Source organism: Anolis sagrei, chromosome 5, assembly GCF_037176765.1.
Source record: "Anolis sagrei isolate rAnoSag1 chromosome 5, rAnoSag1.mat, whole genome shotgun sequence".
NCBI lineage: Eukaryota > Metazoa > Chordata > Lepidosauria > Squamata > Dactyloidae > Anolis > Anolis sagrei.
This window is the reverse complement of record NC_090025.1, coordinates 28,915,889-28,942,545: the sequence shown is the minus strand read 5'-3', so window position 1 is coordinate 28,942,545 and position 26,657 is coordinate 28,915,889. Positions and strand designations below refer to the sequence as shown.

At 41.4% G+C, this 26,657-nt stretch overlaps 1 protein-coding gene across 1 annotated transcript in view; it reads left to right on the top strand.

The window, feature by feature from the left end:
* The window catches only part of PPA2 (inorganic pyrophosphatase 2), a 35,395-nt gene extending 9,730 nt beyond the window's left edge, over positions 1 to 25,665 (top strand). The window contains exons 5-12 of the mRNA XM_060779141.2: positions 3,010 to 3,129; positions 3,982 to 4,068; positions 5,422 to 5,548; positions 16,326 to 16,453; positions 19,106 to 19,191; positions 20,872 to 20,941; positions 25,251 to 25,290; positions 25,427 to 25,665. Coding sequence (XP_060635124.2) covers positions 3,010 to 3,129; positions 3,982 to 4,068; positions 5,422 to 5,548; positions 16,326 to 16,453; positions 19,106 to 19,191; positions 20,872 to 20,941; positions 25,251 to 25,290; positions 25,427 to 25,455 — 687 coding nt within the window. The 3' untranslated portion in view covers positions 25,456 to 25,665. The remainder of the gene's footprint in view (positions 1 to 3,009; positions 3,130 to 3,981; positions 4,069 to 5,421; positions 5,549 to 16,325; positions 16,454 to 19,105; positions 19,192 to 20,871; positions 20,942 to 25,250; positions 25,291 to 25,426) is intronic.
* Positions 25,666 to 26,657: the final 992 nt, after the last annotated feature.

Here is a 26,657-nt window from a genome sequence, read left to right as displayed (position 1 = left end):
TACAATTTACAGCATAAGCAATATCACTATCAATAATACAATTACACTAAATCATTTGCGGCGTCTCATTGTTGAATCACAATCCAAATCTCGTTATCCATGTTCCGTTCCAATTGTCATTGCCAGTTATTGCAGCACTTACTCAAACGCCTTCTCAAACAACCACATCTTTAGTCTCTTGCGGAATGACATAAGGGAGGGCGCCAGTCTGATGTCCACAGGGAGGGTGTTCCACAGCCGGGGGGCCACCACCGAGAAGGCCCTATCCCTTGTCCCCGCCAGGCGTGCCTGTGAGGCAGGCGGGATCGAGAGAAGGGCCTCCCCGGACGATCTCAAAGTCCTCGTGGGCTCATAGGCCGAGATGCGGTCAGACAGGTATTTTGGGCCGGAAACGTTTAGGGCTTTGTAGGCCAACACCAGCACCTTGAATTGGGCCCGGTAGCAAAACGGCAGCCAGTGGAGCTGGTACAACAAGGGCGTTGTATGCTCCCTGCGTCCCGCTCCTGTTAGTAACATGGCTGCCACGCGCTGGACTAGCTGGAGCTTCCGGGCCGTCTTCAAGGGCAGCCCCACGTAGAGAGCGTTGCAGTAGTCAAGGCGGGATGTGACCAGAGCGTGTACTACCGTGGCCAAGTCAGACTTCCCAAGGTACGGGTGCAGCTGGCGCACGAGCCTGAGCTGTGCAAATGCTCCCCTGGTCACCGCTGAGACCTGGGGATCCAGGCTCAACGATGAATCCAGGATCACACCCAAGCTGCGAACCTGCGCCTTCAAGGGGAGTGCGACCCCATCCAGCACAGGCTGTAACCCTATACCCTGTTCGGCCTTGCGACTGACCAGGAGTACCTCTGTCTTGTCTGGATTCAATTTCAATTTGTTCACCCTCATCCAGACCGTTACAGCGGCCAGGCACCGGTTCAGGACCTCGACAGCCTCCTTAGTAGCAGGTGGGAAGGAGTGACAGAGTTGGACATCATCTGCGTACAGATGTCACCGCACCCCGAAACTCCGGATGATCTCACCCAGCGGCTTCATGTAGATATTAAATAGCATGGGGGACAGTATAGAGCCCTGTGGAACCCCACAAGTCAAAGGATGTGGTGTTGAACAGGTGTCCCCCAATAACACCTTCTGGGTGCGGCCCTCCAGAAATGACCGGAGCCACTGTAGCACAGTGCCCCCGAGGCCCATTTCCGCAAGACGCCCCAGAAGGATACCGTGGTCGACGGTATCGAAGGCCGCTGAGAGGTCCAGGAGCACCAACAGGGACACACTCCCCCTGTCTAGCTCCCGGCGCAGATCATCCACTAAGGCGACCAAGACCGTCTCAGTTCCATGTCCCGGTCTGAAGCCAGACTGTGCCGAATCCAGATAATCCGTGTCTCCCAAGAATACCTGGAGTTGTGAGGCCACCATGCTTTCCATGACTTTGCCCAAAAAGGGGAGATTGGAAACTGGCCGAAAGTTGTCAAATCTAGTGGGGTCCAGTGATGGTTTTTTCAACAGCGGTTTTATAATAGCTTGTTTTAAGCTCGCTGGAATTTCGCCTTCCCGAAGGGAGGCATTAACCACCACCGTTACCCACTCAGCCAATCCCCCTCTGGCCTCCTTCAGAAGCCAGGATGGGCAGGGGTCTAGAATGGACGTAGTAGGCCTCATTCCTCCAAGTATCTTGTCCACATCCTCGGGCTTTACCAATTGAAAAGAATCCATCTAAATAGGACAAGCAGGTGCTCGTGTCACATCCTCAGAGACTGCATTTAATATGGTGTCCAGACCGGAACGGATCAAAGCGACTTTGTCTGCAAAGAACCGAGCAAATGCTTCACAGCGCGTGGCCGAATTGTCAGGGCTCCCGCCTGAGGTGGCGGGAGTTAAAAGACCTCTGACAATCCGGAACAACTCCACCGGACGGTTCCTTGCAGACGCAATAGTAGCCGCAAAGAAAGTTTTCTTTGCGGCTTTTATTGCCGCGGCATATGCCCTTAAAAAGGACACAAACCGTGTTCGATTTGACTCGCTCGGATCCGAACGCCACACGCTCTCTAGTTCCCTCTTCCTTCGCTTCATCACTGCCAACTCCTCAGTAAACCAAGGAGCTGGTTTAGCTCGGCTACTTGAGAGCTACTTCTCCACACTCGCATGTTGTGGACTCCACTTTGTAGCCCCCTTTCTTAAGATTGGCTCTGCATCTCGTGATGCCAGAGCGCAGTCTGTTCAGCGCCTTCCAAGTTGCCCAGTCTTCCGTGTGCCCAAGGGGGAGTCTCTCATTTGGTATCAGCCATTGGTTGAGGTTCTGGGTTTGAGCCTGCCATTTTTGGACTCGCTTGCTGAGGTGTTCCAGCGAGTGTCTCTGTAGATCTTAGAAAACTATTTCTTGATTTAAGTCGTTGACGTGCTAACTGATACCCAAAGAAGGGATGAGCTGGAGATGTCTCTGGCTTGGTCCTTTCACTATTGGCTGCTACTTCGCGGCGGATGTCAGGTGGTGCAATACCAGCTAAACAGTGTAATTTCTCCAGTGGTGTAGGACGCAGACACCCCGTGATAATGTGGCATGTCTCATTAAGAGCCACATACACTGTTTTAGTGTGGTGAGATGTTTGATTGATGCTGGGCATGCATACTCAGCATCAATTAATGTGAGTTTATTGGTATCTATTTTTATTTTGAAATTTAACAGTAGCTGCTGCATTTCCCACCCTCGTCTTATACTCGAGTCAATACATTTTCCCAGTTTTTTGTGGTAAAATTAGGTCCCTTGACTTATATTTGGGTTGACTTATACTTGAGTATATATGATATTTACATATGTCCTAAATATTTTGATTATTTCCTGCCCCCTCCCTCCCCCTTTTCCTCCACCTTTGGAGAAGGGGTAAACTACAAATCTAAATGTAAGCGTGATGCTGTGTTTAGTTGTTGTCTGTCATGGGAATCTTTAGTTGAGCTATTTTGCAGTAATCTTCTTTCTCCTCCTCACCGCTTTTTGTTTCACAACATGCTAAGATTGCCACGAAGGAGCCATTGAATCCCATTAAGCAGGATGTAAAGAAAGGCAAGCTGCGATACGTGGCAAATATCTTTCCCCACAAGGGCTATATTTGGAATTACGGGGCCTTCCCACAGGTAACATTGCTTTTGTTTTTGCCTTTCAGAATGTGGGAAGTTGTTCTGTCTCCTCAGCAAAGTCCTCTCATAAATCTTGTGCATTTTATGAATGCAAAGCGGTTCCAGGGAAAGCACTAATGTTTGGTAGAGTGGTGTGGTGGGGCTGGGGAGCATTAGATAGTCTATTGAGCATAAAGCTTTAGATGAATCAGTGTTTAAAACTTGTTTCTGGAAATTGCGGCACATATGCAGCCTGTTTTGTACTATACCAAGCTCAAAAAGTCTTGAGTTTGGGCACAAAGTGGAAGAATAAGAGATCCTTTGGTATTAAAGAGGAAAGAGGAGCCTCGTAAGTTCCCCATTGCTGCCAATGGGCTGGATCTGGCCACAGTTATCAGCTACATACCAAAAACACCCATTCAGCAGCGTCCCTGTTTTTTTTGGAAGGTGGACAAAAACGGATACAGGGACTTCCAGTATCCGGCAAGCAGAAACAGATAGCGATTCTCCTGAAATGCACAAACCTAATAATCTGTAGTGAAGAGTATAGTGAAGTGTAGATAAATATTACCTAAACTTCCTGTAAAGAAACAGAAATCCTGCCTACACATTTTCTGCCCATTCCTCTACTTTGCCATGGTGGTACTAGTATACCTTGACAGGCAGGTAACAATAAAAAAATACTATTAAAATTATAATCACTAATAACTCTAGTCCAGTGTAGTAGGAAAGATTAGAGTCACTGACAATTCCAGCAGATACAAGAGACCTGGATCTTGTTCCTCGGAATTTCAGTAACCAGTTCAGGTTAATAAGAAGTCAAACAATTATCATAAATTTTATGGTTTTTTTTTTCTTTTGCTGAACCAGACCTGGGAAGATCCTAGCCTTAAAGATGATGCTACTAAATGCTGTGGCGATAACGACCCCATTGATGTCTGTGAAATTGGTTCTCAGGTATGTCTTAATTATTGCCAAGCTTATATTAGACCAGTGGTTCCCAACCTGTGGTCCATGAACTACCAGTGGTCTACAAGAATGAAAATATGGTCTGTGGCCTCACCATTACTACACCATTGCCTCAAAACCCTGCGGCAACGACAGTGACTGGTCTCGTGAAACACTTTTATAGTGCTGAGGCAACAGGCATGTTGAGAGGGGAGAGGCTGATTACCCACAAAAGATGATTAGTACCACATCAGCTCTAGATTATTACATATGGTTTTCTGTGGGCAAGCAGGTGGTGATTACTGCATGGCATATGTTCTGTATCAGAAACTAGAGCTGATGTGGCCTGTCCAATGCAATTTTCTGAATTGGCACCCCAGATTACCTCTGAGGATGCTTGCCATAGATGCAGGCGAAACGTCAGGAGAAAAATTGCCTCCAGAACATGGCCATATAGCCTGGAAAAACCTACAACAACCTAACCAAACTGAATCTAAAGTTGACCAAAAACTGATTTGTAACCCTTTTGGCACTAATGTTGGAGAGTGGTCCCTGGTCAAAGTGGTCCCTGGTAAAAAAAAAAAAAAAGTTGGGAACCACTGTACTAGACATATATTTTCCCCCAAAGTTTTGCTTTTTATTATAAAGTAGTGAATAGAAAGAAACCATATAAACAAGAGTTACTGGTTGATTAGATACTTGCTAGCATTTGTCTTGGAGCCCCCGGTGGCGCTGTGGGTTAAACCCCTGTGCCGGGAGGACTGAAGACCGACAGGTCGCAGGTTCGAATCCAGGGAGAGGCGGATGAGCTTCCTCTATCAGCTCCAGCTCCTCATGCAGGGACATGAGAGAAGCCTCCCACAAGGATGATAAAACATCAAATCATCCGGTCGTCCCCTGGGCAACGTCCTTGCAGACTGCCAATTCTTTCACACCAGAAGCGACTTGCAGTTTCTCAAGTCACTCCTGACACGACAAAAAAACAACAACAAAACTTTTGTCTTTACTTCTCTGCTGAGATGTTGGAAACAGTACAAGGGGGAAAGCAGGCTGAAGAACCCATTTAATTGGGAAACAGTTGCCATTATACTTATTCTTTTATTATACTTATATCCCCTTTCCTGCAATGACCTGATGGTGGTGTACATGGCTCTCTTTTTCACATTTATCCTCAACAGTCCTGTGAGGATTGAAAAAATTTGCCTGGTTAAAGACCACGGCTCAGTGAGGACTGGAAATGGGATTTCCCATGTCTCAGTCCAACACTCTATAATTGCTGCATCATACGGCTTTTGTTAGCATTGGGAAGAATATGGTCTTTCCATGTATATTTTCTCATTCAGAAATTTTCTGTGCTTTCAGGTTCGTGCAATTGGTGAGGTTGTTCAGGTGAAGGTCCTTGGCATTCTAGGCCTCATTGATGAAGGTGAGACTGATTGGAAGATCATTGCAATCAGTGTGGATGACCCAGAATCCCAGAAAATCCATGGTAAGCATTTAACCTATTAAACCATCCCTTTCGCTGGGACTACAAGCCTAATTTGTTTTTATGTGTCACTAATTTCTCCTTCGGGCATTTTCAGAGGTGTCAGTGGTTAAGTGCTAAAGATTTCTAATATAGATTCCTAAACTTGCATGTGTTTCTAATGGAAAGGACTGTGGGGAGAAAGGGAACTCTAACAATTCACTGGATTAGGTTTTCTAAACCAGTTTTGTCTGGGTTACCTTGTGGAATCTGAATGGGTAACACAAGCTATTTACTAGTCTTGTAATTATGTGATATCTATCATATACATAATGTAAATCATATTTTTATCAGAACATGAAAAGCTAAGGTATTTTAGTTTAAACCTCATGGAATTTTCCAGTGAGAATGGCCTATGGGGAAACTAAGAAAGTGTATTTCAAAAAAATACTTCATTTTTCAGTCAAATGCAAATTTGGAAACAAATGACTTTCTCATTGTCAGTTCTCCATATTTGAGAATACATCTCTATTGTAGAATTAATGCAGTTTGACACCACTTTCACTGCAATGTCTCAGTGCTATGCAATCATGGGATTTATAGTTTGGTAAGGAACCAGCAGTCTTTGGCAGAGAAAGCTAAAGACCTTGTGAAACTAGAAATCCCTTGATTCCATAACTTTTAGTCATATCAGTGAAAGTGGTGTCAAATTACATTGATTCTACAGTATCGATGTATCCTGAGAGAAGCTTATTTCTCTCATGCCTTTCTGATTTTGGCATGAACCAACAGGGCCCTTAAAACATTTTGAGATATATTTCAATTGAGCAGGTGTTTGGGTTTGAGTGTTGGACTACAACTCTGAGAGACCAAGGTTTCCATTCCTGCTCAGATATGGAAACTCACTGGCTGAGTTTGGACAAGTCACATTCTTTCGGCATTAGAGGAAGGCAAAGGCAAACCTTCGTTGAATAAACCTTGCCAAGTAAAACCTGTGACAGCTTCACCTTAGAGTCTCCCTAAGGTAGAAGTATCATAAAGGCACACAGCAACATCAACAACAACATATATTTCCCTTCCTACTTGCTACTTCTGAGACCAGTAATAACCAATTTGTGGCTGTTTGAAATAACATGTGGAGACAAAGTCTAAATCCCCCAAACATACCAGGTTTTGCCTTATCTTGAAAGCTTAGCATGGTCATAGAATCATAGAACCATAGAGTTGGAAGAGACCTCGTGGGCTTCCTGTCCAACCCCATGCCAAGAAGCAGGAAATCACATTCAAAGCACCCCCAACAGATGGCCATCCAGCCTCTGCTTAAAAGTCTCTGCACCATACTCCAGGGCAGAGTTCCATTTCTGAACAGCTCTCACAGTTAGGAAGTTCTTCCTAATGTTCAGGTGGAATGTCTTTTCCTGTTGTTGGAAGCCATTGTTTCACGTCCTGATTTCCAGGGCATCAGAAAACAAGCTTTCTCCCTCTTCCCTATGAGTTCCCCTCACATATTTATACATGGCTATCATGTCTCCTCTCAGCCTTCTCTTCTGCAGGCTAAACATGCCCAGCTTTTGAAGCCACTCCTCATAGGGCTTGTTCTCCAGTCCCTTGGTTATTTTAGTCGCTCTCCTCTTGACACATTCCAGCTTGTCAACATCTTCCTTCCATTGCGGTGCCCAGAATTGGACACAGTGTTATTCCAGGTGTGATCTGACCAAGGCAGAATAGACGGGTAGCATGACTTCCTTAGATCTAGACACTATACTCCTGTTCATGCAGGCCAAGATCCTATTGGCTTTTTAGCCGCCTAATCATATTGTTGGCTCATGTTTAACTTGTTGTTTAACTTGTTGTCCACAAGGACTCCAAGATCTTTTTCACAGTACTTAGATGCAGGGCCATCTAGTAATACCAGGTGTTGTAGACTATAGTTCAGAGGAAAGCAATGGCAAGCCACTTCTGAACATTCATTGTCCCTTTGAAACTTCTAGCTTAGCTATAACTTGCCCAGCAACATGAAAGCATGCATATATGTTTTCTTTTTCTTTTTTTGAAATCCTTTTATTTAGAATATGTGCTCTAAAGAGAAGAGCGTGATAGGGAAGCCTCTAGTCCCCACAAATTAAAAAATATAAACAAAGATGAGTTCGAGTTTGCATATGAACATGGAAAGAGGGAGAACAGTGTGTAAGTGATAGGACAGTGAGTGAAAACCAAGGAGGGGGAAGTGGGGAAAGGATAGGGTGGGGGGGGGGGGGGGGAGGTGATAGAAATAGAAGACGGTCTGCAGGTAGCCAAGGTACAGGCCCCTTGCAGTCTGAAGCACTTCCAGGATTCCAGGTCAGACTGTTCTGTTGTTTTCTTGTTTGTCTTTTTGTTTGTTCTTCTTACTCCCATTGTGTCAATGAAAGGAGTTTCACTTATTTTCCATAAAAGATAAAGGGACGCTGGTGAATTATTTCAGATTGTGATCATTCATATGGTTTTATTCTTATAATGTTAATTTCTTTATTTTCTTTTTCTAAATATTTTATTAGCTTTTCCCAATTCATTTCCCTGGATTTAGCTATGTTCTGCGACCATCTCTGCGTTAATAGGTCCATATTCATTATATCTAGACATTTTAGTAACCACTGTTCTGTTGAAGGTACTTCTTTTGTTTTCCAGCATTGCGCTAACTTTATTCTTGCTGCTGTGACTAGTAGGAAAAAGATCTTATTTGTATTATCGTCTGTGTCCCAATCCATTACACCCAGTAGGAAGTATTCTGGTTTAAGGTCGAACTCAATTTGTAATATTGTCTCAATTTCTTTATGTATTCGGTACCAGTACGATTTCACTATTTTGCATTTCCACCACATGTGGATTAGGTCTCCTCTCTTTTTGTTGCATTTCCAACAGATTTCTGAACTTCTTCCTTTATCGAATTTAGATACTTGTACTAGTGTCAGATACCATCTGAAAAATACCTTTATCCAATTTTCTTTGAGTTCAGTCGAATATATTAATTTTAGCTTTCTAAACCATATATCTTCCCATTCTGAAAAATTAATGGGGCGGCCAATGTCCTTCGCCCATTTTATCATTACCTTCTTGACCTGATTTTTTTCCATTGACCAGAATAATAATTTTTGGTATATTTTTCTTATTAGTTTTGACTCTGATTTCATTATTCTGTCCCAAAAGTTTTCTTCTAATTCAAATCCGACTCTTTTATCTTTGTCATAATTCTCTTTTATTTGAAAGTAATGGAACCAAGAGATTGTATATTGTGCTTTTATGGTTTTAAATTGTATATTGTTGTTGATTATCTTGTTGTAAACCGCGTTGAGTCGCCAGTTAGGCTGAGAAACGGCGGTATACAAGTACAGTAAAGTAAAGTAAATAAATAAATAAATAAATATTGTTGGATCCATATATGCATATATGTTTTCATGTTGCAAGACTACGGACTTGATTTTGGACGGCGTGATTTTAATAACTTTTAAAATCGTGTTGTTTATTGGTGGGTTTTAATATAAATGTTATTGTATTATTGGTGTTTAATGTTTGTGCTTTATGTCTAAATGCTATTTTATGTTTTAATTTGGTTAGGTTAATTTATAGTTATATGTTATTCTTTGGCTATTATCTTCTGGTTTTCACATGTATGTACGGCATTGAATTTTGCCTTTATAATGTTGGAAGCCACTTTGAGTTTGCTTAGGAAGAGTAAAGGTAGTAAATAAAAATAAATAAATGTGTACACACATACACTCAATGTATTTATGTCCTTTTTTTGGAATTTATATAGCACATAGGATGTTCAGCTATATGTAGAATTACAAGATACTTTGGTAGGCAGAGACAAAAGTAAATCTGTGTTTGGAAAACCACATATTTAATCTGTGAAATTAACATAGTTCCTTTAAAAATATTAACAACTCATGCTAGGATGTTTAGATGTTCCCTCTTGGACTTCCTTGTTTATTTGCACAGGTGTGGTGGACTGGCAAGTATTTTTCAGTGAAAGCAATAAATACCTTTCCAATGCTTGCTTAATTTTTCTTAGTTTTTTATTCATGACTTAATTTGTCTTTGAATAAATACTTGTTTAAATTGGATCCTTGCCTAGTACACTCTTCTGCTTCAAGTGCTGAGAAAGCTGTAGCCCGCAGTTGTGACTGCCTCCCATGATTGACAGGAACTTGGGATTGTGCCCAAGGGGGCACCAAGCATCTTCTAGAGAAGTCTTTGAGCATCCTTAACTTGTTTGTGTCTAAACCCCTTACAATATTTGGATAAGGAACTGAAGATGGCACTCTCTCTCTCAGTTTCTCTCTCGATTTCTTTCTCTCTCTGTATCTAGGCATACAAATACTTGTCATTCCATTGGTACCCCAAGAATTTGCACTAATTCCTTTGCACTGGTTCTAATCTCTTTCAAGCTTCTGACAGCCATCCATATTGTAAATGTTTTGTTTGGCTTTTAAATGTTTTGTTTTTGTCTGTTTTAAAATAATGTTTTGGTCCTGTTCTTTTTTAATGTCTGCTTTCTTTGTAAATCACCTTGGGAGCCATGGTGGACAGAAAAGAATTTACAAATACTTGAAATAAATAAATACCCACACTGGTTTTTCATTCAGGTAGTCTTCCCATGAAGGATGGATTGAACCAAACAAGGTGTCCCTCGATGGAACTGTTGAGTTTGACAAATGTTTTGTATGTCCAGAAGAAATCTAGGCTAAAAGCAAACCCCTGTGTTCATTCTGTGGTAGCAAAATTGAGGAGAACACTATATTTTATGTACTGTTCTTCTTGCATCTTTGATGCAGCTGTACGACCAAAATAGATTTTTATTCCTCATAAAGGAAGATTTCAATTTTTTATGTCGAGGCCTGAGTACAGGCAGTCCGCAAGTTATGAACACGACAACTTCTGAAGATTTGTCCTTGTGCCCCTGTTCAGAAAATTTCATCTCACTTTCTGTCCCTGTGATAATTTTGGATCTTGGAAACAAGGATTGGTGAGAAAGCTTCAGGAGAGACACCTTTTCCCCATGAATCAGGACTGAATTTCCTTTCCGAGGGGTGATTTATCTCACTTCCTGTTGTCCCTTCCCCGTTCTTAAAATCATAGAATCATAGAATTGGAAGAGACCTTGTGGGCCATCCCGTCCAACCCCATTCTGCTAAGAAGCAGGAGAATCACATTCAAAGCACCCCAGATAGATGGCCATCCAGCCTCTGCTTAAAAGCCTCCAAAGAAGGAGCCTCCACTACACTCCGGGGCAGAGAGTTCCACTGCTGAACAGCTCTCACAGTCAGGAAGTTCTTCTTAATGTTCAGGTGGAATCTCCTTTCCTGTAGTTTGAAGCCATGGTTCCGCATTATAGTCTCCAGGGCAGCAGAAAACAAGCTTGCTCGCTCTTCCCTATGACTTCCCCTCACATATTTATACATGATCATCATGTCTCCTCTCAGCTTTCTCATCTTAACTATGAGTCATTTGTAAGTCGGATGTTTGTAACTCAGGGACTGCCTGTAATCTGTAAGGTAAATGCTGATAGTGGGTGGGACCACAGATAGTGATGACTGGGGCCAGAATTCTCTTTTTTCTCTTTCTGATTCAGTAGGCTTTGACAGAAATTTGATCTGATACCTTGAAGAAGTCATTTGAAATTAGAGCAATGCTATAAGTTGCGTAGCTGTAGACCCCTCCCCATATCTGGGAGACAGGCATCTATGGCTTCATTTATCTACATCCCATAAAATATGTCCTCTCTGAGCATTTTCTAGGTCCTCCAGCTTTATTCCATGGTATTCTTGGGGCAGATTTCCCTCATTTCAATTGGGTTCACAGTCATCTATAGTTCTGTGTTCTGGGAACATATTCCCCATGAATATAGGCACTGTACTGTATTCGGTCTAGACTGTGAAAACCTAGGTTATAGTTCTAAACCTCAAGGTACAGTGTTGGACCTAGAACTAACCACTATTTCTTTGCTTCAATGTGCCGCTATGATATGTTGTGGGATAAAATAGAACAAAAAGGAGTATGACAGGGCTGTATACTCTCACCCGACCTATTCAACTTGTATGCAGAACACATGATGCAACACGTGGGGCTTGATGAATCCCAGGCTGGAGTTAAAATTGCTGGAAGAAACATTAAAAACCTAAGATATGCAGATGATACTGAAGAGTGTGTTACAATACCACTTGGATGGCTGAGAGTGAGGAGGAGTTGAAGAGCCTTCTAGCCAAGCGAAAGAAGAAAGTGCAAAAGCTGGGTTGCAGTTAAACATTTAAAAAAATCAAGATTATTGAAACCAGACTGATTGATAACTGGCAAATAGAAGGAGAAAACATGGAGGCAATGTCAGACTTTGTATTTCTAGGCACGGATATTATGGCAGATGCAGATTGCAGCCAGGAAATTAGAAGACATTTATTTCTTGGGAGGAGAGCAATGACCAATCTTGACAAAATAGTTAAGAGTACACACATCACACTGGCATCAAAGATCTGCATACTTAAAGCAATTGTATTCCCCATAGTAACCTATGGATGTGAAAGCAGTACCATAAGGAAGGCTTAGCGAGGGAAGATAGATGCTTTTGAACTATGGTGCTGGAGGAAAATACTGAGAATGCCTTGGATCGCAAGAAGATCTAACCAGTCCATACTCCTGGAAAGAATGCCCGACTGCTTAATGCAGGAAAGGATATTAGAGGACAAGATGAATTACTTTAGCCACATAATGATAAGATAGGAAAGCTTGGAGAAGATAATGATCCTGGGGAAATGGAAGGAATAAAGAAGAGGGGGCAGACCAAGGGCAAGATGGATGGATGGTATCCTTGAAGTGACTGGCTTGACCTTGGAAGAGCTGGGCATGGCAATAACCAACAAGGAGCTCTGGTATGGGTTGGTCAATGAGTCGGAAGCGACAGAACAAAAAAACCAACAAAAATAGAAAAAAACCCTTAATTCCTCATTCTATGCTCCTTGGAGGAAGATTGGAACAAACATATGATGCATATGATGACTTATCCCAAGTATATAACCAACTTGAGAAATTTTAGCTAATGACCTCTTCTGCTTTACCGTTTTGTTTTCTTTCTACAGATTAATGTAAACCTAGAAAACTACTGAAAACTTTTGCAGTAGTCTATTTGAAAAGTAATGTGTTATTGCACCATAGTTTGGAAAAGTATGTCCCAAGCTCCCAGTGACCCCCCACCCTCCATAAAAGCTGCTATCCCAATTCACATTTGTCATTTTTTTCAGAGACAAATAATATCCAAAATTGCTCACATAATACATTACTTCCAATCTCTAGGTAATTGGAATGGATTTTATGTGGAGGATAACAGGGGAAACTTGTGAATGCTTTGTAATGCATTAAAAATGAAGCAAGATACTTTTCATGTGTGAGGTCTCTTTCCTGTCACTGCTGCAAAAGGACAGCAAATGTCTTTATATGGACTTGAGGCCGGTGTTTCCTGTGAATGTTTACAAGTTGTCATTAAAAACATGTGTCCTCCTCCCACAGATTTTGTCATAAATCAACTGAGGAAAAGGAAGAAAGATAGCATGCAGCTGTTGTAGGAAAATATGTGCTGATGTGAATTTTCTTTTTGTATTGGTAGAAGTCTCTGTGTCATCAGGATTTGCCTTCCAGGGGCTGCTTCATACGTTGGATTAGAAACATATGACGCTGCCTTATACCAGCTCAAGCCACTAGTCCATGCAGCCAAGTGTTGTCTATTCCAGATGAGAGGAACCTCTGGTTCATGGGTGTCATGATTCCAGGGCACTGCCGTTATTTAGGCAGAGGTGAATCAAACAAACACCCAGTTTGCATCAAACAGTTTAATTAAAACAGCACTTACTTTCTGGCTGTTTTAATAGTCCAAAACATAAAAATAGCACTCAGCCACAGAATATAAAACAAAACTTACAACAAACACTGTTGCGGGTTCAAGATGACACTGTAGTCAAAAGGTCCAGTCTAGTGGTTAAACGCCAAGAGTTCAATGAACAAAGTCCAGGGATCAAGAGTCTATTCTGTAGTCAAAAGCCAGTCCAGAAATTCAAGGTTCCAGGGTTCCAAGAGTACAGGAGACAGTTCAGGATACCAAAAACCAATAAACCTGGGGAAAAGCCAGCAGCATCTACCACCAAAATAAGACAAATACTTTTCCCCTGAAGATCAATCCCAAGGCTTGCTCCTTATATGCAGAAACACCCAGATGCAACCTATCTCTTGCATACCTCCACTTTTAATTGATTTCACCCATGAACTCTTACTTACGGATTACTCAACCCTTTAGAACTAAGATTTACATTAACCCTTCCATCACCAACTTGCTATTCCTACCACCACCAACCACCATCAACTGCAGAATATGATACATGACAATGGGCCATGTGTTGCCCACGGGGGCTTGCCATCTTCGCAAGATCCTCCTTTGTGCCCCACTCCCTTGAGGGCATTTTGGGGGAATCACTGCTACTTCCTCTCAATTTTTGAGGCCTTCCTATCCATTGTATCTAGGAAATTTTTTGAACTGGAAATGCCAGGATCAATGCTTTCTGCTGTCTGCATGTGCTTTGTTATGGACTGAAAGGTGACTGCTTTCATGTTTGTAGCATGTGTATAAGTCCCAAGGATCATAGGGAAACATTACTCACTTCTGCACAAATCCTCAGTGTGTTAGACTTGCTGCCACAAACACGATAAGAGATGAAACATCACTTTTTTTGCAGTAGTGTGGTAAAGCATCCCTCACGCTTTTTTGGCAACTGCTGAGCAGTCGTTGCCACAAATGTTTGGCATGCACTTGCTCATATTTTGTTCTAGTGAGCTTCCATGCCAAGTCAACAGCTTCCTGCGGTCCAACTGGCAGCTTGTTTCTCTTGTTTGGCTTTAACGATAATGTTGCAAGCAGTGACTTCCAGACCTGTTGCTAGTGCTGTCCATTTAGTTACAGAGCACCTCAGATAATACAGTGATAGGGATTTTGTGTAGTTTCAGCAAAACATGTTTTAAAATTAGTAGAGGCCAGTGGTTCCAATGTCAGGTTTAATACTGTGTCCCTTCTCGCTTGTTGTGGTTTCTGATTTAAGGTGAACTTATGGTGAAGTTTCTTTGGCAAGATTCGTTCAGAGGGGGTTTGCCTTTGCCTTGAGATAGTAGCCAAGATCACCCAGTTGGTTTCCATGTCTGAATGGAGAATTTGGATCCTGGTCTCCAAACTCCTGGTCCAATGTTCAAATGGCTCAAATGTCAAGTTGGTACTGGTGATTCTCTGCTTTACTGACAGTAGAGTCACCAACTTTGAAGTTTGTTGGATAAATAAAATCTTACTTATGTCAAGCCTTGTGAGTTCATCTTCTTTTCTTTCTTTCTTTCTTTCTTTCTTTCTTTCTTTCTTTTGGGGGGACTGTTATATTGGCTGGGAAGTAAAGTATAGTTGACTGGTTATGCTTGCCTTACTATAATTACAATGTTACCAGCAGTTGTTTTGTTGTAGTATGAGCGAATCCAAAAAGTTTGTCTTTTCTATTTTATTCAAAAATAAAAAGTGGCTGTTCTAGGGTTCATCTACACCCTTTCTGTGTACAAACCCACACGATCTCTTCGATCATCTGGAGAGGTCCTGCTCACGCTCCCACCTCCTTCGCAGGTGCGATTGGTGGGGACGAGGGAGAGGGCCTTCTCGGTGGTGGCCCCCCAACTCTGGAACTCACTTCCCAGGGACATCAGACATGCCCCAACTCTGGCAGTCTTTAGGAGGAGCCTGAAAATGTGGTTGTTCCAGTGTGCCTGCCCAGAATAAGAAAAACTCTCAGCAGTATGCCCTCAAAATGCACTTTATCATTGATTTAAGACTGACTGTGTTCCCTCAATTCTCTCTGAAAATGTTCACGTCACGTCAGCATTATTTTCATTTTAATCTATTACATTTGGCCTGGCCATTGGTTTTTAATATGTTGTATGCCATTGTTGATTGCTTATTGCTTATTTTTGTTTATGTGATTTATTTGAATTGTATTGTATTGACTGTTTTATCTGATGTTTTGTTTATTGATGTATTGTGGGCTTGGTCTCATGTAAGCTACACCGAGTCCCTTGGGGAGATGGTAGCGGGGTACAAAAATATTATTATTATTATTATTATTATTATTATTAAACATTAATGTCATTTGTCATTACTTTAACTGGCATGGTTCAATGCCATGGAATCATGGGGACTGTAATTTTACAATGGCTTTGGTTTTCAGCCAATTAGTGCCGGCGTCTCACCAAACTACAGCTCTGATTATTCCATAGTATGGAACCATAGCAGTTAAAGTGATGTCAAGCAGCATTGAATCTGAATTTACTTACTTACTTACTTACTTACTTACTTAGGCAATCCCTTGTAGCCTGAGGATGGTGGTGTATTGCCTTGGCGGTGGGTCCATTCTTAATCCACATTAAATCTACGGTGTTGATGTACCTCTAATATCTTAGTTGGTCTGGAAATGGAGAACAAGCTTTGGTGAATTCCACCAAGCCATTAAGTCTTTGACTATGGCCCTGGTGATAGACTGCATTTTTGTCTCCCAAAGGCAAGGCTATGTAAGACTTGAGGATCTTATCATGGGAACATTGGCACCGAGCTATGAATTGGCTATACAAACTATGAATGCAGGGATGAACAAAGCCTTTGCAGATTATGGATTCCTGCATAAATAAATATAATCTCAGGATATGGACAAATGGTTCATAACATTTATTTCTGCATACATTTTTTTCTAACTCATCACAGATATTGTTGACGTCAGAAAATTCAAACCAGGTTACCTTGAAGCTACACTCAACTGGTTCAGATTATATAAAGTCCCAGATGGAAAACCAGAGAACCAGTTTGCTTTCGATGGCACGTTCAAAGACAAGGTGAAGAATTATTAAATGTGATTAATTGTGCTAATGGTTCTTTTTAAATGTACTCTGAAGAAATAGTTTAAAATATAGGCAGTAAGTGGGAGAGTCTTTAAGAGTAGAAAACATAACAATGTATGTGTAGCATTCCATATTCTAGCTGCTGTCAAGTTAGAAGCATTATACTTTATCAAAGTCACCAAATCTAAGTATTCGGGGAGAATTTTATAATGCTGTTTCCAAGTGGATTGAAAGTCTTCATGATTGAGGATGGCTGTCCACTTTGGAATGTTGTTCATCCTGTGTAGAGGGCACTAGAAGTAATGACCAGGTCTTGGGCTATCTTATTAGTATAGCACATTTGTAACTAAAGAGTGACCAAGGGCCCTTCCACACAGCAATGTAACACAGAATATCAAAGCAAAATAAATCCCACAATATCTGCTTTGAACTGGGTTTTCTGAGTCCACACAGCAAGAAGGTCTTACTGGTACATTATTTAAACTGTTATGTTTATTCATATCATGATCTGATCACCATGCTCAATATATCTCATATGCATGGGGCTATTGGGATAATGATACAAAAGGTTTGCTAGGGTAGATCCTCAGCCCCCCCCCCCCAATCAAACTCAGCACCCCCCGAATCAAAATCTTGGCTATGGGCCTGACTCGGAGAGCTTTTTTATAAAAATATAGATGCATCAATCCCTCTTCATGTGCTTAGATTCTACATCACTGTTGTCCTTTGATAGCAACTCCCTGATGTACCTTTTCAAGGACTATCCAGATGTTTGCGTCATTCTTTGAGAGAAAAGCAAATTTACACATTCATTATACTGGTCCAGCGATCACGTAGTAATTGCTAATACCATTTAGTAAGCATACTGCTTAAATCAATCATTCAGAAGTGCTTTGAAGAAGTAGGAAACCTTTCTATTGTAACTACTTTGAGTGTGCGTAGAATTTCTGCTGATGACATACACCACATAGGTCAATGGCAGGAGTAATCAACCTAATGCTTTCCCAGATGTTGGTGGACCACAATTCCCATTTATTTTTGGTATCTAGAGATGATGAGAATGGTAGTCCAATAGCATCTTAGAAGGCAATAAGTTGCTTACCATTGATCCATAGGAAACATCTAACATGAAAACCTAATGTGTGCTGGCTTCTCTTTGGAAGAAGAGGAAAGCTTAATTTTTACAGTGCTGTGATTCGCATTTTCTTGTAGCATCTAATAAAAGCTTGCATTTGCTGTTTTTCCTAAAATCCAACCATCTAGGAAAACAGAAAAAAACTGCTGCCAACCTATCTACCCACTGACTCCTTGGAAAAAATGCTCCTGGCTTCAGCTTCATTGCCAGCTCTTCTCTTGACCTAACTCAGACACTTTCCAATTCTGATAGTGAGATTTGGAGAGAGTCGTAGGCAAAACAGCTGGCATTTTAAACTGAAGCATGTGCTGAATAGCTTGCCTACAGCAGAGCCAAAGCCTGAACTAAATTCCTTAGATCTCTGTTTGAACAGGCTTGGAAATGCTTCTCATAAAAGTTGGCAGGATACTGTTTTTTCCTTCTCTCCAATGCCCTACATGATAATAGGTCAGCCCTATTTTATTTATTATGAAACATACATTGTTATTCTTGGGTTTTGTTTTGATGCCCCCTTACTTTGTCAGAATATATCTCCCTCCATGATCCACCTCGGAGGTTAAGATCATCAGGGGAGGCCCTGATCTCGGTCCCACACCCCTCGCAAACGCGACGGGTGGGGATAAAAGACAGAGCCTTTTCAGTGGTGGACCCTCATCTATGGAACTCCCTCACCAGTGAAATTAGATTCGCCCCATCCTTCCTGACCTTCAGAAAAACTGAAAACCTGGCTCTGGGATCAGACTTTTGGTCAGTAATGGGAGTATACAATATGAGATTACAAATCAACATAATGATGACTCGGATTAGCCCTGGAATACGATTTGAAGAATGTGATTTTAATTGATGTTTTAATGCTATGTTTTTAATGGGTTTGGTAGGAGTTCCCGGTGGCACAATGGGTTAAAACCCTTTGCCAACAGGACTGAAGACCGAAAGGTCGGAGATTCGAATCCGGGGAGAGAGTGGATAAGTTCCCTCTGTCAGCTGCAGCACCCTATGCGGGAACATGAGAGAAGCTTCCCACAAGGATGGTAAAACATCCGGGCATCCCCTGGGCAACATCCTTGCAGACAGCCAATTCTCTCACACCAGAAGCGACTTGCAGTTTCTCAAGTCACTTCTGACATGAAAGAAAAAAAGGGTTGCTTTTAACATTTTTGTTTATTTATTGACGTATTAATATATGGAATTGAACTTTTTGCTTTTAAGGCTGCCCTGAGTCCCCTTCGGGGTTGAGAAGTGCAGGATATAACTGTGGTAAATAAATAAATAACTTTGTCTGTACGTGTCAATCCAGTAGCATTTTGGAAGATTATTCAATATACTTCTTTAATAACAAGTTTTGGGAGATTTCTTTAAAAAAAACCCAAACATTTGGAGTGGTTTTTCAGTTGTATCGGAAGGTGTAGTTTTAACTTTAGTGTTCCTGGGTTTTTTCAAATGATGGCATGTGACAGTTGTGCTTTTTAGAGTTGGGGGAAAATCACATCTCAATTTTGCTTTTCCAATAGGCATTTGCATTAGAAATTATTAAATCCACACATGAATGCTGGAAAGCTTTGGTTCACAAAAAGGCTGATGGAGGAGCCATAAAATGGTAGGCATACAGTGTTTTATTTAAACATACAGTGAATCAATGCTAAAGGATTTTGGGTGGATTCGATTGTGATGGTACCAGTTTTGTTCTTATGCCTCATGCCTAGTTTGTTGGTAACTTTCTCTCTCTGTGTGTAGATACCTATCTACACACACACACACACACACACACACGACAGCATGATCCCTGGGGATTACTTAGTAATTAAGCTTTAGTAGCAGCTCAAAAAGTAAATTGGTTTCTCATCCTCTAGTTGTACTGTGTTTACAAAAATAACCTTGAATTTTGGGGACAATGCTTTGGTTTTATTCTATGTAGCTGGCTCAATATGTTTTAGAGAGTGGGTCAGAATAAAATAGAGAATATTATGTAAGCCACAGTGCACTGAGTGGTATTTATGGCTAAGTATAAAAGTAAATAATCAAAACTGAGAAAAATTATTCTTTTGGATTACTCCTCCCAGAATCCTGATGGGACATGATCACTGAGGGGTTTTGTGAGCTCTGTTGAACTGCAGGTCTTTATTTCTGGGTAACAATGCCTAGGCTTGCACTGCTGATCTGCAATTCTGTGTACCTCGAGTTGGGGATTTTCTAGACATCCAAATGTTGTTAGATTGCAACTCCCATCATCCCTCATCAGTGACCTTTCTGGCAAGAGCAAATGGGAATTAGAGTCCATCAACATCTGGAGGAACATATGTTGCCTACCCCACTATACACATATACCTAAAGATTAAGTCCCATGGAACACAATTGCAGACTTTCATAGAATAATGGTGTGAATCTATATCGAAAGCAAAAGCACTGCAAAAACAAAACTTCCCTTTCCTTACGTAGAGAGGACTTTGATTAGGATGTATCCATTGATGAAGGAAGAGAAGATGAAGAGAAGGAAGAGCAGAAGTCATATATGTTAGATTGTGTACAGAATGTGTGCAGCTTAAAATAAATCCGTTTACCTATCGCAAGTGGGGACTAATCCCAAAATGGCCCAGTATGAAGAGCCATACAGTCATTCTAGGAGTTTTGGTTCAAAGGAGGGACTTTTCCAAGTTCCAATGCCTTTCTGGCCCTACAGTGTTCCTCCGGACTCATTCATGTAGTGTGAAACCATGCTTCAGTTAGCTGGCACCTGTGAACAGGCCATCTGATTTACTGCCAACAAACGGTATATTCAATCAAACTTTACAATGAACCATAACAAACCTTGTTATGTATAGTGCTAGACAGGCATTCATTTGCTCATGTGCAGGGCTAATGTAGGGTGTGCAAATGTATCTCACCCCTGAACATCCTTGTTAGCCTAGTAGGCATTGAAGTCCTTTCTGTATCAACTTGCATTAGAGTTGTGAAAGGGAGCTCTCTTGATGATTATTATTATTATGAAAATAATGATGATAATAGTGATAGCATTAGCAGTGCTGTATCTTCAGAAGGTTGCCATTTTTGTCCCTCAGTATCTCCAGGGAGGGATGAAAAGGACATCAGTGTAGATCTGGATTTCCACCATTCAGGTGCCCTATAGACCTGTTGAGCTCCCATCATTTCCAAGTTGATGTCCAACACACTAGGAGTGCACCAGATTACGGATGGCTTCCTTTCTCAGTCACTTGCTCCTTCATAGAATTTATACTAATGTGTTTTCCCTTCTGTTGTTGATAATTTTGTTTTGTTTTAGCACCAATCTCTCGGTGGGCACCAGCCCTTATTGCTGTAACGAAGAGGATATCGAAGCAATTGTGCAGTCGGTAAGAGGAAATTCTTGTTTCTTACTACCACCATGTCAACACGATAAGAGTTGGGCGATTTATATCTCTCCAGATATTGTTGGGCTGCAACCCCCATTGGCCCTAGCCAGCATAGCCAGTGATGCAGGATAAATAGGAGTCGCAGTCCAACATCTGGAGCAACACAAAATGCCCATCTGTTTGTATAAATGCAAAATGCAGGCAACCTTTCAGGAGTCACACATGCCCCTGCTAGACTTCAGAAGGTTACAGTTTCCCCAGCTCTTATCCCATTTGCTTTTTATAAGATAGGAAGAAAGGGGACTTTGGGGAAGAATTTGGTCAGGTTTTTCTTTCCCTAACTTGTTTGCTCCCTGAGCCTTTTTCTCCGTTAGTTCTGGGAGGGTGGGGGTCATTTTTCAAAACATGTAGTGGTGGGAAGCATGAGAGCCTTTTTATGTGTGGCAATAACAGTTTTTAAATATGTGTTGGGGGCACAGGGATGTTCAGCGTGTATGTGCAAAATGTGTGCAGAATCTTCAGCCTTGCAGTGGTTCTCAGCCTGTGGGTCCCCAGGTGTTTTGGCCTACAACTCCCAGAAATCCCAGCCAATTTACCAGCTGTTAGGATTTCTGGGAGTTGAAGGCCAGAATATCTGGGGACCCACAGGTTGAGAACCATTGCTTTAGGAGAGATGGGGAGGCTTGGAAGAAAACCAGAAAAAATCTCAACTGCTTTTCTACCCCTGGAAACATTGAAAAAGTTGATTATTACTTACTTTCTTTTAACATTATGAACAAAACATGCAAGGTAAAACATCCATATATTAACCCCCACCTTGCTGCCAGACACATATGTTGTAGGTAGGCCTTTAGTATGCACAATATCTCACATCGCTATATTTCATGGTCTTAGTTTTCTTTTGTTATTTCTTTTTTGGGGTTTTGTATAGAGGAACAAGTGTTTTGTTTGCCTTCTAGTTTAAGGTTTTGAGTCTTTTGCCTGTTCCCCAAAAACTGGAAAAGCTAAGAGGTTTCTTATGGTTCAGGTATTCCTTATACTTCAGGTTCTTCCATCTTCATTTGTAAAGTTATAATGATTTTTTTAATAAGCTGCACCTTAAATATATCAGACATGATCTTAAAAAAACAACAACAAGCAAAGTTATTTAGAATCCATTTTATGTTCCTAAAGTAACCAGCTGACTTTCAACCTGTAAAGCAGGGTTTGTCAACCTTCCTAATACTGTGACGCCTCATGTTGTGATGATCCCCATCCATAAAATTATTATCATTGCTACTTCATAACTGTAATTTTGCTACTGTTATGAATCGTAATGGATGTATTTTCATTCACTGGACCAAATTTTGCACAAATACCTGATATGGCCAAGTTTGAACACTGGTGAGGTTGGAGGGGGTGGGATTGATTTTGTCATTTGGGAGTTGTAGTTGCTGGGATTTATAGTTCACCTACAATCAAAGAGCATTTTGAACTCAACCAACGATGGAACTGAACAAAACTTGGCACACAAAACTCCCATGATGAACAGAAAATACTGGAAGAGTTTGGTGGGCATTGACCTTAAGATTTGGAGTTGTAGTTCACCTACACCCAGAGAGCACTGTGTACTCAAACAATGATGGATCTGGACCCAATTTGGCATGAATACTCAATATACCCAAATATGAACACTGGTGGAGTTTTGGGGAAATAGACTTTGACATTTGGGAGCTGTAGTTGCTAGGATTTATAGTTCACCTACAATCAAAGAACATTCTGAACCCCACCAAAGATAGAATTGGGCCAAACTTCCCACACAGAATCCCAAATGACCAACAGAAAATCCTTTTTATAAGAGTTACAATACAATAATTATACTGAGAGGTGGATAAGTTGACCCAGGTTTTGGGGTTGATGTTTGACTAAAATGTCTAGACTTACACATAAGCACATACAATACATCTCTATCCCATTAGATAGCTTTGTGTGAGGTTTTGGCTGAAACTCCAAAGCTTTCCCTAGTGAAAACCAAAAAGGACCTGATTTTCTCATGAGTGTGTGTAAGCAAAGGGAAGTAATGGAGCCTATGTGACAGTCTTTTTGATGCCACATAGTTAACTGCATTTCCTCATATTTGGTTATTTCACCAAATGTTTGGTCATGGAGGATTCACCCCCTTCCTTCACCATCTGGTGTTGAATAATAGCAAGATGGACAGTTTGTCTCTAGCCTGCCTACTGTCTTTGTGCTCTGTTTTGTTTTTTCCTCTCTACTCTGTTGCCATGAGTTACCACGCAAACCTCATTGACTACCAGTCGCATAATCTAATTGCTAAGAGCATACTTTTATTCGCCGCCTGGTCTAATTAAATGCGTCTTGCAGGAAAGGGGAACATTGTGTGCGCACACAGTCATGGGAAAGAGAGACAAAAGAGGGAGGGGAGTGAAAATATGCTCTCTTTTTTGGCCCCAGAGAAATGTTGCATTCATTCATTCATTCATTCATTTCTGAACGCCAAAATACATAGACAAAGGAAATGAAAATATACAGTAGATGTTGCTCTTTATGAGGCACCAAACTTTATATTCCGATCAGTTCATAAACTGTTTTGCCAGCTGCATCTATTGCACCAGTTGCGTAGTGGTTTCTCTTCCCCAAAGTATTCCCAACTGTTTAAAAAACTGATTTAAAAAAACTGTTAGTGGAGTAAAATGCTTGCTTGATATGATTGAGTCATGGTCGTTGTATAGCATAAACACAACATCCACTCTAGGCTGAAAGCCAAGCTCTCAGGGAATAATGTCCATTCACATTTAGTATAAGAGAGTGAATGATGTATTTTCAACGACTCTTTCCAAATTTGATTCATTTTCCTTCAAGATATGGGAAGGATCCTTTTTTAAAAAAGAAGTGACTTTGTTGAAGACTTTCATGGCCTTCAGAACCTCTGAAGATGCCAGCCACAGATGCAGGTGTCCCATCTCTGTAGACGGACAATTCTCTCACACCAGAAGCGAAGCCTCCCACAGGATGGTAACACATCCGGACATCCTCTGGGTAACATCTCTGTAGAAGGCCGATTCTCTCACACAAGAAGCAAAGCTCCCACGGGATGGTCACACATCCAGGTGTTCCTTGGGCAACATCTCTGTAGACGGCCAATTCTCTCACACTAGAAGCGAAGCCTCCCACAGGATGGTAACACATCCGGACATCCTCTGGGTAACATCTCTGTAGATGGCAGATTCTCTCACACCAGAAGTGAAGCCTCCCACAGGATGGTCACATATCCAGGTGTTCCCTGGGCAACATATCTGTAGACGGCCAGTCCTCTCACACCAGAAGAGAAGCCTCCAACAGGATGGTCACACAACCAGGTGTTCCCTGGGCAACATCTCTGTAGAAGGCCGATTCTCACACCAGAAGAGAAGCCTCCCACAGGATGGTCACACATTCAGGTGTTCCCTGGGCAACATCTCTGTAGACGGCCGATTCTCACACCAAAAGAGAAGCCTCCCACAGGATGGTCACACATCCAGGTGTTCCCTGGGCAACAACTCTGTAGACGGCCGATTCTCTCACACCAGAAGCGAAGCCTCCCACAGGATGGTCACACATCCAGGTGTTCCCTGGGCAACATCTCTGTAAATGGCTAATTCTCTCACACCAGAAGTGACTTGCAGTATAGATTGTTGTGTGTTTTCTGGGCTGTACAGCTCCATAGATGCAGGCAAAATGTCAGGAGAGAATGCTTCTGAAACATGGCCATACATCCCAGAAAACACACAACAAGCCAGTGATTCCAGCCATGAAAGCCTTCAACAGTACGACTTGCAGTATGTTCTCAATTCACTTCTGACATGATAAAAAAGTAAATCAATCCCATCTGGAAAAACACAAGATAGATAGTAGAAGTAACTCTGTGATTTGATTATATTCTTTGCTTTGTAAGCTCTACCATCTTCAGCAATTGCATGTCTCCCTTCCACTTGGGAAGAATCCTTCTTTTCTTAATTGCTGTGCATATTGTTCCTAGGTTGTACCTTTGGTACAATGAAATTCCCATGCTGGATTGCATTCATGTCCAGCCCTGATGTTGGACTCTACTTTCCATCAACTTATTTGCACTTCGCCAGACATGTTCCTTGTTCATGCTGGGAATACATGAGTAACTCCCTCCATCCTTTATGCTGTTTTTCTCTTATCTCCTTCTCTTATTAAACTTTAGATTGTAAGCTTCTTGGGTGAGAGAGCTCCCTTTTGATAGTTTATATTGGACTGTGTGCATTGCTCGCATGAAATTAATATATGATTGCTCTTTCTGTAGGCACCACCTCTTGTAGAAGAGTCCTCTGTTTCCAAAGAAGGTAAGATTGCTTGCACATATTCTGCAAAAGTAAAGTGAATTTGAATAAATCGAAGACATAAGGCTTGTTGCATTCTATGGGATTTATATCTAAATAGGAATATACAGTGAATAACATTTGTTCTCTTTTCTTCTAGCTGATCAGTGGCATTTTCTTGGCCGGTGATAACAATCAAACTTGTCTGAAGTTAAGCTGTGAAATCTTCCAAGTACTTCTTCCTTTGGCTCTTTGCCTTTCAGCCACACTTATATTCCCTCTCACACATATGCCTACTTGTGCAAAGATAGTCGCCAGTGACTGAACTCTAAAGATGCAAGTTTTTGTGCACATTGCAGATTTTCTATCATGTAAATAAAACAGATTTTAAGAATTTCAGTTGTGTGTTTGTGTGAAATTTTAAATAGTTACCCCAAATAAATTTTCTACACTTTGAATTCAAATAAATCTGAGCGTTTGAAGAGATTGTTGATAGAGGACTGATTGATTGTTGTGTTTTGGAGTGTGCCGGCGCAGGAAGAAAGTTCCAACTAGAGCTGTTCAATCAATTGTTGAATAGATTGTCAACAAGTAGGAAAATCCCATTTATTCAATGGATCTACTGGACTAACAACAGTATTATGACTGTCAAAGGCTTTCATGGCAGGAATCACTAGGTTGCTATGGGTTTTCTGGGCTTTATGGCCATGCTCCAGAAGAATTAAATGCTAGCCAAAGTGGTCAATTGCAACATTCACACTTGCCTCAAGCAGACAAGAATTCTTTCTTCCATCCTGGACATTCCACAAATATATAAACCTCATTTGCCTAGTTTCCAACAAACCCCTCAACCTCTGAGGATGCCTGCCATAGATGTGGGCAAAACGTCAGGAGAAAATGCTTCTGGAACATGGCCATACAGCCCGGAAAACTCACAACAACGCAGTATTGTGACCAATTTGTATATCAATAAACCTATGGTTTATGTACTGTCTAAATGGTTATGATCAGCTGGCAAGCTGGAATAATAATCATGATTTGTAAAAACTTTTCAAAATATTTTGAATTAAAAATATGCATAGGATTATGGCTGTTTTTGCCTGTGGAGACCACAGTATCCACAATGTTGAAAAGGTTTTCAAAACTAGGATTCTGGCATGCCTCAATACTAGGAAGAATGGGCTGTTACTTTCATGCTCTGCTATGGGCTTCCTGGCAGTCTCTGCTTGGCCGCTGTGTGAACTTGGACTGGGAAATAGTAATTTTGTAGTAATTTGAGTTCAGGACTGGGACTCTAGGAAGCTCGAATCCCCATTCAGGTATGAAAACTTGCAAGTTTCTCTCAGCCTAAGAGGAAGCCCCCCTGGTGGTGCAGTGGGTTAAACTGCTGA